This window comes from Prorops nasuta, unplaced genomic scaffold (genome assembly GCF_024137725.1).
Source record: "Prorops nasuta isolate Cenicafe-Biocafe unplaced genomic scaffold, Cenicafe_Pnas_1.2 PNAS00013, whole genome shotgun sequence".
Classification (NCBI taxonomy): Eukaryota; Metazoa; Arthropoda; class Insecta; order Hymenoptera; family Bethylidae; genus Prorops; species Prorops nasuta.
Window position 1 is genome coordinate 6,294,178 of NW_027116810.1, and position 11,076 is coordinate 6,305,253.

Sequence of the window (11,076 nt, forward strand, 5' to 3'; positions counted from 1 at the left end):
AAACAAAAAAGAGTACTGACTAATTAGTGTAAGTCCTGCCTGCAGGATAAATTTTATTTTTACATACATATATATACTTAGCTATTAATCTATTTATAAATGTACAAATTTCAATAAAACTATATGTACAATAATGTTATAAGATATTTTTTAATGAATTAATTGATGGGTTTTCTCTATAATCAATTTTTATTTGGTTATCATGCTTAACGCTGCTTGTATAAACATCATAGCCCAAAGATATAATATTGTCATAAAGCACTCTGTACTTTGTTGGTATAAAATAGAAATTAATAAATTGTGCTGGTGGCCATACTACCCATTCCGCAATATAAAGCTTATGGGCTTTAGTTATAATTTCATTTTTCAATTCCAAAAAATTGTTTCTTTCCAATACAGCTAAAGTTAAGAAAAAAGCACTTATACACAAAGGAGAGCAAATCAACTGATCTATTAAAACTTTTTTACAGACAATTGATATGGTTCTCCCTTTCATTTTCGAATCTAGATAACGATACCAGTAATGGCAAATTATACCTATAGTCATACCCGAAAAAGCCATGTTACGCGTTCTTTCCACGTTCCATTTTGTCAATTCACCCTATAAAGTTGATAGTATATTTAACCATGAAATATTGTCTAAAAAAAGTATTATTCAGTGTCATTTTATTTTTACTATTTTCTAACCTTTAGGATCTCATAATGTTGCTCTAGAACATCCCCCGTAGCAGAAAGAGAAATGGATATTGCCATATTAGTATAAATTAAGTTTTTCATTGAAAATAAATTTTCTCTGAAGTTACATATTTTTTTATAAGCAGAAACCAGAGTTTTTGATATGCACATCTTTCATAGAATCAATAACTATGAAATTTACTGAATTTGTACATTATTTCAGTAAAACAGAGGTATAAAAACGTTAAAATATAACTCCTTTTTTGATGTTATTTCTTCATAATTTCCCACTACTAGCAAATACTACATGGCTGTGTTCGTTTTTGTACTGCCAGTATCGGCAGTATAACAGGTAACGTTCGTTTATACATTGCAGTGCGCTTTTAGTGAAGTTTTTATGACGTAATGATTTTGATGTCATTTCCTACTGCGGGTACTGCAGCCAATGAGAACCGCTTAGTCGCAGATATTCAACATTTGAAAACTTCAATGTTTTTATAACTTTTTATGTCACTTCTCACTTCCTACTGCGAATACTGTGCCTGAAAAGGTAGTGTAGCTGCAGTACAGCAGACGGCACCAGCCAAAACACGAGTAAAGGGCATTACATACACGGCAATACACGCAAATAAATGCCATCAACGCAGAGGGGTTCACTTCAACTGGTTCAAGTCAGCGTTGCCAAGTCCGCCATGTTGGAAGATACTACGCTGTATAGTTTGTTGGCGAGAATTGAACATACCACGCAAAATGTATAGTAAGTGTGATTCACAGAGGACGTTTACGGCCGTATTCATAGTCGGTCCTTAAGGAGCTCCTTAAATTAAGGACACAGTGGGAAATTGAATAGTGTGTGCTTTTAACTATAGTGTAGTATATCATTTTCCATGTTAAATTACAGAGTGAAACTAGCCGAACCACACACGATTCAATTTCCCATGCACGGTGGACGCCTTATTCACTAGGCAAGGAATGAGCCAATCACAATGGGAATAAAGATGACTATATTGAAATCTCTCATTGTGATTGGTTGATTGTTTTATGCTACAGTCTGCTCAATACTACTTTAGTATACTTTAATTACATATATATATGATTTTTTGCTTCCTTATTTTAAGGAAGGTCTGACAGGCCAGCCCATGAAACGCGTTGAGACGCTACACCATAAAACCACTAACGCCATCTGTCGCACGCGAATGAGAAGCACTTTGTTAGGCACACACACCATTACTGTGGTGCGAATGCGTGTGCAACCTCCTTCGGTTACCATCGCTCAGCTTCGGACATCTTCGCTATACATCGAGCTCGAGAGAGAACGGCATAGTTTTATCGGATCTCTCTCTCCCTCTCGATCTAACTTTCGTTTAGCCGAAGAGCCGAGTAAAATTCCTTTTCGTCCTGCTTCAATCCTCCTCCATCTTTCAAACCTCAGATTTGAGTTCGATTCCATCCAATAAATTTTTTTTTTTTTATTGTAGAATATTTCTTTATTGCCATGGACATATTAGATTAAAAAATATGTAAAAATGGGGTTTTAATATTCCATAATTACGCTCAAAATATTCTTATAAAAATTTAATTTTTATTTCGTTATCAATTCAAATAAGTTATTAATGATTACTATAAATATTCTAAAATTATAAAAAATGGAAAAAAAAAGAGTCGAAGAGGTCTCGAACCTGGGCTCACCGGTTCCAAAAGCCGAGTACGCGTATTTGTAGCTATAAAGTTTATGCAAGTTTATCATACTTATCTTTAAGTCTCTTATAGCGCATATGGTAAGGTCTCGGTTTTTGGAACCGGTGAGCCCAGATTCGAGACCTCTTCGACTCTTTTTTTTTCCATTTTTTATAATTTTAGAATATTTATAGTAGTCATTAATAACTTATTTGAATTACTAATAAAATAAAAATTAAATCTTTATAAGAATATTTACAGTTTGAGACTCGATAAATATGTTTTGAACGCGTAAGCTATCATATATTAAAACTCCATTTTTTCATATTTTTGTATCTAACATGTTAATGACATGATATAAGTATTCCACAATTAAAAAATAATTAATAAGCAATCTCCAGTTTCATCTCTGGTATGCACAATATATAAATGCACAAACTAGCTCTTGCTAAAAAAACACCAGATTCCTCAACTTGGCTAGCTCTCGAGTGATAAGTAAGGAATGAATAAAAAAATACAAATACCTTCACCTAAAATAATTATCCAATATTTTAAGTGTTATAAGCATGCCAAAGTATTTAATAAGTATTACTTAATCCACTAAAATTTTCTGTCATAATTGTAAGAATCTCAATATTTTATTATCTCATCTCGAATCTTATCAATTAACATGAATTAATAAAAGTCATTAGAGAATTATATGTAAAGTTTTAGCTCATTTTAATCGTAATGGTCTTATTAATTAAAAATGACGACTCTTTCGTTTAAATTTGATTATAATGACGGATACTCGTGGTCGCATTTAATATCTTGTTTATTTTTTCTTTCTACTTATCACTCGAGAGCTAGCCAATTTGAGGAATCTGGTGTTTTTTTAGCAAGAGCTAGTTTGTGCATTTATATATTGTGCATACCAGAGATGAAACGGGATATTGCTCATTAATTATTGTTTAATTGTGGAATACTTATATAATGTCATTAACATGTTAGATAAAAAAATATGAAAAAATGGAGTTTTCATATATGATAGTTTACGCGTTCAAAACATATTTATCGAGTCTCAAACTGTAAATATTCTTATAAAGATTTAATTTTTATTTTATTAGTAATTCAAATAAGTTATTAATGACTACTATAAATATTCTAAAATTATAAAAAATGGAAAAAAAAAGAGTCGAAGAGGTCTCGAACCTGGGCTCACCGGTTCCAAAAGCCGAGACCTTACCACATGCGCTATAAGAGACTTAAGGATAAGTATGATAAACTTGCATAAACTTTATAGTTACAAATACGCGTACTCGGCTTTTGGAACCGGTGAGCCCAGGTTCGAGACCTCTTCGACTCTTTTTTTTTCCATTTTTTATAATTTTAGAATATTTATAGTAATCATTAATAACTTATTTGAATTGATAACGAAATAAAAATTAAATTTTTATAAGAATATTTTGAGCGTAATTATGGAATATTAAAACCCCATTTTTACATATTTTTTAATCTAATATGTTCATGGCAATAAAGAAATATTCTACAATAAAAAAAAAAAAAATTTATTGGATGGAATCGAACTCAAATCTGAGGTTTGAAAGATGGAGGAGGATTGAAGCAGGACGAAAAAGAATTTTACTCGGCTCTTCGGCTAAACGAAAGTTAGATCGAGAGGGAGAGAGAGATCCGATAAAACTGCCGTTCTCTCTCGAACTCGATGTATAGCGAAGATGTCCGAAGCTGAGCGATGGTAACCGAAGGAGGTTGCACACGCATTCGCACCACAGTAATGGTGTGTGTGCCTAACAAAGTGCTTCTCATTCGCGTCCGACAGATGGCGTTAGTGGTTTTATGGAATTTTCGACTTCTAACAAACATCAGCGCCGCCTACCGGCAAAGATTATTTTAGGACAATGCCATGAGCAATCTCCCGTTTCATCTCTGGCTCTAGCGGTAGGGGCCCATTTGTTCCAAAATTTTAGTACAATGCGTGTGTCTCTCTACATAACTTTGTGAATATGGCGACCTGTCAAAACACTGGTACACTCCGGGAAATATATTCTGTCCAACTTATAACCAAATGTTTTAAAAGGTCGTACTTCAATAGCGGTCAACACTTTTCTACATCACGCTGGTTACCTGGTCTAGTGCCGAGTCCCGAGCAATAAACCGAGAACAATCGAAGAACCCTATAATATACCTGATATTCTAATCACTAATCTAAAATTACTATTTTTGTATTTTTAATCAAACATATTTGAAATTATTACAAATACATTGCTTGTCTTTTTAACATGAAAATGAGTCCAAATACGACATTAATCGAACAATTATTTCTTTTAGTTATACCTTGAAGCTGCTACTTTATTATCTATAAATTCTAATAAAAATTCAATATTACTATATATCTTCGTTATGCGTTAAGTTAAAATAAATCTCCAAAATATTGGAAAGGACATAAACATATTATTAAAAAATTAACAAATATAAATTTTAGTTTAAGATATAATTGACAAATAAATGTAAATATTTTAAAATACTATCTTTAAAAAGAAAAAGGTTAATCATCTCATAAAATTAAAAATTTCAATTTTTTTAGTATGATTCTGCTACGGGTTAATTGATGCTTATTTGGATTATTTATAGACATATTGGAATAAAATAAATTTGATTTTTAACAGGTTTTAATAAAATGGGAGATGTAAGATATAACTAATATAGAAATAATAGTCCGAATAACGTCATTTTTGGATTCATTTTCATGTTAAAAATACAAGCAATGTATTCATAATAATTTCAAACCTGTTTGATTAAAAATATAAAAATTGTAATTTTGGATTAGTGATTAGAGTATCAGGTATATTATAGGGTTCTTCGATTGTTCTCGGTTTATTGCTCGGGACTCGACACTAGACCAGGTAACCAGCGTGATGTAGAAAAGTGTTGACCGCTATTGAAGTACGGCCTTTTAAAACATTTGGTTATAAGTTGGACAGAATATATTTCCCGGAGTGTACCAGTGTTTTGACAGGTCGCCATATTCACAAAGTTATGTAGAGAGACACACGCATTGTACTAAAATTTTGGAACAAATGGGCCCCTACCGCTCTAGCCTACTTGGTCGAATTGACCCTTAAACCACTTTAATCTAATATTCATAGGAATTTATAGGAACAGAATTTCGATTGTGGCAGGTCTTATTTAGGGTGAGGTTCACCAAGCCCGGCTTGATGGCTAGCCTAGCCCGGCTAATATGGTATACTTTCGGGCTAAAGTAGTATAGTTTCCGTTACATGAGCTGTATGAGTTTAGCCCGGCTAGCCCCAAGCCGGGCTTGGTGAACCTCACCCTTAGGGGGATGGATGACGGACATGACGGACATGAGCATGGGTCATGGATGCCATTGGATGGTGGTGACTTCTTCTTCTTCTATCTTTATGAACTTTGCTACAGTGAGCAATTATTCACTACATGCACTATGGCCCGTACCATTAAACGGAACTTAGCTCGAATTTGTGCTTAGCTCCTGCTTAAGACTGTTCTTAACCTAAGTTCATGAATTCAGCTTAAGACCGGACTGAAGCTTCCATTTTAAGATCGTACTTCGTAAACTTCGTTGAGATTTAAGTTTAAGGCTTAATTAAATTTTTAATTTTATTCCTTATTCAGAGCTAGTCAGTGAATCTTTAGATTGTACTTTATTGTTTGTGCTTTTTTCTTAATTAATAAATATATATCATTTGACACTTTATTTAAATTTGCAATGTTTTAAAAAGTGTTATTATAACCTGTGATATAAACAATGTAAACAAAAAATAATTCTATTTTATCATATATTTATTCAGTGAATATATTTGTAATATACAATAAAAAGTACTAAAATTATTTTATCACTTTGTGTTAAGGAATTTTGGGTTATGTTATGACAGGTTATAGTACACACAATGACATGAAAGAGAAGTATACAATTTATTGGTTTTGTTTCTTGGTTTGCCTTAAAATAGGTTGCCTACTCAATCTGAGCTAAGCATCAACTAAACCAGCTTTTCGCGTGATTTCAGAACAGGGCTTAGCATTAGCTTAAGACAGAAAACGAACTTAATTAAGACAGAGTTTGAGACCGTGCTAAGCTTAAGTTCCATTTAATGGTACGGCCCTATGTATAGCCAATGTTAGCATTCAGCAGAGACAAATGTTGAGGGAGCGGTGTATGTTATTGGCTATTACTCTTAGATCCTATAATTTTATCCAATAGAAGTAGAAGTTTAAAAAGAAATCTGGTAACGTTACTGAGCTGCTACCTCTGCTGAATGCTACCAATAATACTAGAATGGGGAACTCTGTTACCAACCTTCGCCTGACAACTTCCTAAACCATGGGGCACCTATCCTATAGACCGGTGTTAAGTTAGCGTCTAAAGTATAAAATATTTGAAATTTTGCTGTACTAATCATTTGATAATTGTTTGACAGTGTTTGATAGCCATTTATGAACGTTTGACGGTCTTTCTTTTAGTAAAAAATTATAAAATAATTTATGGTATAAAGTTAGCGCCACTTTTGTCAATTTTGATTAAAATTATTCAATAAATGGTTTAATCGATAAAGAGTCGTTTGATCATTTCGACTAAGGTACTTTGAACGTTTGAAAGTTCTGAGTTATTAGGAAAAATAAAAGCTTAAAATATTTTATTTCGGTATCTGCAGTCTGCATAGACCGCCATTAAGGGTGATCCCCACCAAGCTCAGCTTAGGACTAAGGCAGGTATTCATTGTCGTTACTTATTTTTAAGTCTGAATGGGCGGTATCAATAAATCGAACTTAGACAAAATCTTAGCTTAGATTACTCTTAGCAAATGCTTAGGTAAAATTGGCTGGAGATTGTCATGAAGTTTATCCGTGATTTTAGACAGTTACGAAATCGACTGTTGTCGTGTCAGCTATCAGTTTGAAGTAAGGTTATGGCTATGTTGATTGGCACTGATTGAAGTAGATAAATGGCATGCTAAAGGAATTAACTCGTCTATTTATAAACGAAGTACATATAATTCGTTTGGTATGTATTAAAATTTATTGAAAATTTTTATAACAATTAGACTTGTATAATTTATAATTATCCCTATTGTAAGAAACCTAACCTAAACCAATCCCTGTTACTTAATTCCTTTGTAGAAAGTACTTTTTTGTTAATAAAACAAAAATGTCCAAACGATCTCCTCCGTATAGTCATTTGGAAAAAAGAGTATTTTTAGAAATATTAAAAAAATATAAAAATGTAATAGAATGCAAATCAGTTAGTGCTGTTAATTTAAGGGACAAAAACTTTGCATGGAAATCAATTACTGAAGAATATAATATTAATACGTTAATTGATTTGAAGGTAATCTTTAATACTATTTTCTGTTATTTTTTATGTCTACATTGCATTTATAAATTGACATTGCAAATTGCTCAAATTAAGTATAACAAATCTAGGGTCAGTTCCACCAACTGTTTAATGAAGTTTTCACTCGTTAAACTCTGGTTAAATAATAGTTATCGTTAAATAAACTATGCTATTTTAACCAAAGGTTAAGTTAACTCGGGTTAGTAGCAACGGTCCCTAGTGGACTTATGCCAAAAGAACGGAAAAATCTTAATTAAATTATAATGTGCTTTTAATGACAATAACTATTAGTTATTGCTGTTTCCCTAAGTTATTTTTTCACATATTTTATAATTAATTTTAGAGAGATGTTCACCAACTAAAAATTTTTTGGCAGAATTTAAAGCAACAGACACGACATAATCTTTCTACTGAGAGACAATCAAGATACAGGACTGGAGGAGGCCCTGAAATGCCTGAAGTCTCAATTGATAGTGAACTGTTAGATATATTGCCATCTTTGATGATAACTGCTCCAGTAATCGCATCTTCTAACTTTTCTAGCGAGCAATCATTAAGTGCGTATAATGAATAGTATATAAATTATCCTTAATAATACAAAAAAAATAATATCACTTTAGACGTATTGTATAGTCAGGATTTAATATCACATATAATTAATAGTATATATGAACTGTCTTAAACTACATATACTAACATACTAATTTTTTAATTGTTTAGATGTACAAGAGAAAGTTATTGAAACAGTTAAATCGAATGCAACTAAACGATTAAATACTGTAAACGTAGATGAATATTTTGAAAATAGTTTATTCGAAGCTGAAGAATTAGAAGCAGCAGAAACAAGAAGTGAAGTAATTCTACAGAACGAGCTTGGTAAAACGTTTCCAATAGTCTCTTCTAGTCTTTTATGAAATAGATGTTTCATATAATTTTATAAAGATACTGACATAAAATGTTAAGAGAGTGCATAAATAATAATAGTAAAATAAGATTCTTATGAATGTTTTTAATTTAAAATAAAAAGATTAATATCACATAAACCATAATATTCAATTTTACATCATTGTTTTCAGATTTTACGAGTTCTTCCGGAAATTTAAAAATACAAAAACTTAATAGAACCTTGTCTTTAAAAAAGAAAGAAATGCAATTAGCAGAAATAAAAATAGATCATGAAAAAAAATGATGTAAAATGAAAGAAGAGAAAGAGCGTATCATTACTAAATTAATAACGGAAAAATTAGAAATAGAGATTGCTGTGAAGCCAAGGAAAAATTAAAACTGTCAAAATTTCTTGCAGAGAAAGAGATGTAAGTACAATAACTTTTAATGTGAGAATAACAAATCTATTATAAAAACATTTTAGGAAAAATGCATATTATGAATAAACTGGAATTGAATACTCGTCGTTTACTCCTTCATGAAATTTTTGCTTTATTTGGATGAAGCATTTTACTCCTAGAATCTTACGTGATGTAAGTTTTCATTTAAATCTCAGTGCTGCCGCATTATGAAAAAGGAAACTGTACATATAATTAATTAAATAAATTCATTTCGACATTGTCCCTATATAAAAATCCGGCTCCTGTCATATCCGTATTTTCATTTTCATCATTCTCCATATAATCATCATTTTCAACAATATTATCATAATCATCATCATCAGTTTCTTCTTGAGGTAAAATATTGTCATAAATTAATGATAGATTGTGTAAAACTGCACAAGCTGTTATTACTGACGTAGATGTAGACAATTTTAAAGTTAGACCTTTTGACAAACATGGAAATCTTCTTTTCCATATGCCAAATGTCCTTTCTACTACCATTCTGGTACGTGATTGTATCATATTATATCTGTAAAATATTTATATTAATATTAAAAGATTAGTCCAACATTTAACATAATTTAATATCACCTCTCTTGTTCATTTGATTCGGGATTTCTGAATGGGGTCAAAAGAAAAGGTAGAGCAGGATATCCTTTATCCCCTATTAGTATACCAGATATTTCTTGTTGCTGAAAACGATGAAATACTCTAGAATTTTTCAAAATTCTAGAATCATGATTACTTCCTGGCCATTCGGGAACAATATCTAAAAATTCTGTTCTTGGACCTACAACAGCCTTATATAGATATATTTATGAAATTAATAATTCAATAATTATAAACAATAAACACACACACACACACATATATATATATATAGACATTACTTTGAAATACCTGTACATTTAAAGAATAGTAAGATTTTCGATTCCTATATACTTCAGCATGTTCTCGAAATTGTGTACCACTTAAACGTATGTGAGTACAATCGATTGCTCCAGTTACATTATCCAGTCCTATAGCACCTTCGCCAAAACCTAATTCTTTAAATAATTGAAAATTTTCTTCTATCTCTCTTTCGTTTGTAGGAAATTTGACATACTTTCTAAAGTACGTTGACAATAAATTAGTTACACGGAAAACGATGTAACTCACAGTAGACTGCTGTAAATTAACGAGGTCCGCGCTTACTCTCTAAAGTATTAAAACAAAAATTAAGTTAACTAAATAAATTCAGTTTTGAGTGTCAGTATTTTGTAAAATAAATTATTTTTACTTGAAAAGTATTAGTTGCGAAATATCTTAAAGTGATCAGTAACTGTATTACTGGTTCCACAGGTAATCCTCTTCTGTCAGGCTTTTTTAAATAATGCTCTATTAAAGGCAACAAACCATACATTGTGCTCTCTTTTGAAAATCTATATCTTAATTTAAAATTCCTCTCATCATAACTTTCAAAGGGATTTATAGCATCACGGAGGTAACGCTTATGACGCCGAATACTGCCACTGTATTCCTCATCAGACGATGAATCAGAAGAAGAAATAAGATTCAAATTAAATTCATTGATATAATTTATTTCTTCCATTTCTCACCTATGGTTAATTTCAATGTATTATTCATTCAATACTTATAATTATTTTAAATAACTTACAAATAAAAATTAACTTTTGATTTCACTACTCTTCATATGAATTCCATTCTTTCTGATCATTTATTTTTAGCAGTCCTCTATATTAAATTTTCTTCCAATAAAAATAAATTTGGTTTTCATTTTCTTCATTTTTCATTTTCTTTCAATATTCAATAAACTGTAAAGAAAAACATAGTTTTTAACATAAATATACTGTTACTGTATAATAATTAATACTTTGAATTACAGTTTAAATACTTATTTAAGATTTTGTCGTTTTCTTTTTCAAATTACATTCTACATGTTACAAAAAGTAGCTTGAGCATCCTTTAAACTTCTTGTTGCTTTCATTTCAACCTTTTGTCTAAAATCACGGAGAGCTTGAACTT

General features: G+C 31.1%; 3 protein-coding genes across 4 annotated transcripts; 1 reads left to right on the forward strand and 2 right to left on the reverse strand.

Annotated features, from left to right (window-relative positions):
- Positions 1 to 2: 2 nt before the first annotated feature.
- Positions 3 to 1,009, reverse strand: LOC136777944 (mpv17-like protein 2). The gene is made up of 2 exons (XM_066734516.1): positions 688 to 1,009; positions 3 to 601 (listed from the first exon to the last, which is right to left on the reverse strand). Exons 1-2 carry the CDS (start codon positions 844 to 846, stop codon positions 137 to 139), a joined length of 624 nt encoding a protein of 207 aa, XP_066590613.1. The 5' UTR covers positions 847 to 1,009; the 3' UTR covers positions 3 to 136.
- A 6,160-nt stretch (positions 1,010 to 7,169) lies between these two features.
- Positions 7,170 to 9,132, forward strand: LOC136778045 (uncharacterized). 2 transcript variants are annotated; one of them, XM_066734658.1, is made up of 5 exons: positions 7,170 to 7,393; positions 8,067 to 8,280; positions 8,444 to 8,599; positions 8,800 to 9,036; positions 9,093 to 9,132. In XM_066734658.1, exons 1-4 carry the CDS (start codon positions 7,340 to 7,342, stop codon positions 8,910 to 8,912), a joined length of 537 nt encoding a protein of 178 aa, XP_066590755.1. In that variant the 5' UTR covers positions 7,170 to 7,339; the 3' UTR covers positions 8,913 to 9,036; positions 9,093 to 9,132. The 2 variants fall into 2 exon arrangements, with proteins under 2 accessions (XP_066590755.1, XP_066590756.1); XM_066734659.1 differs by having other exon boundaries at positions 8,100 to 8,280.
- Positions 9,133 to 9,243: 111 nt separating this feature from the next.
- On the reverse strand, positions 9,244 to 10,642 carry LOC136778152 (putative nuclease HARBI1). Its single transcript, XM_066734766.1, has 4 exons — positions 10,331 to 10,642; positions 9,952 to 10,248; positions 9,643 to 9,851; positions 9,244 to 9,580 (listed from the first exon to the last, which is right to left on the reverse strand). Exons 1-4 carry the CDS (start codon positions 10,640 to 10,642, stop codon positions 9,262 to 9,264), a joined length of 1,137 nt encoding a protein of 378 aa, XP_066590863.1. The 3' UTR covers positions 9,244 to 9,261.
- Positions 10,643 to 11,076: the final 434 nt, after the last annotated feature.

What these genes read in the sequence shown, in the direction of transcription:
- LOC136778045 (XM_066734658.1), top strand. Translation starts at nt 7,340, where the DNA reads ATGCTAAAGGAATTAACTCGTCTATTTATAAACGAAGTACATATAATT. An exon ending in AAGTACATATAATTCGTTTG is followed by an intron (nt 7,394 to 8,066) that starts GTATGTATTAAA and finishes AATTAATTTTAG; the next exon opens with AGAGATGTTCACCAACTAAA. An exon ending in AATTCTACAGAACGAGCTTG is followed by an intron (nt 8,600 to 8,799) that starts GTAAAACGTTTC and finishes CATTGTTTTCAG; the next exon opens with ATTTTACGAGTTCTTCCGGA.
- LOC136778152 (XM_066734766.1), bottom strand. Translation starts at nt 10,642, where the DNA reads ATGGAAGAAATAAATTATATCAATGAATTTAATTTGAATCTTATTTCT. An exon ending in TCGCAACTAATACTTTTCAA is followed by an intron (nt 10,249 to 10,330) that starts GTAAAAATAATT and finishes TTAATACTTTAG; the next exon opens with AGAGTAAGCGCGGACCTCGT. An exon ending in ACTATTCTTTAAATGTACAG is followed by an intron (nt 9,852 to 9,951) that starts GTATTTCAAAGT and finishes TATCTATATAAG; the next exon opens with GCTGTTGTAGGTCCAAGAAC.
- LOC136777944 (XM_066734516.1), bottom strand. Translation starts at nt 846, where the DNA reads ATGTGCATATCAAAAACTCTGGTTTCTGCTTATAAAAAAATATGTAAC. An exon ending in AACATTATGAGATCCTAAAG is followed by an intron (nt 602 to 687) that starts GTTAGAAAATAG and finishes TCAACTTTATAG; the next exon opens with GGTGAATTGACAAAATGGAA.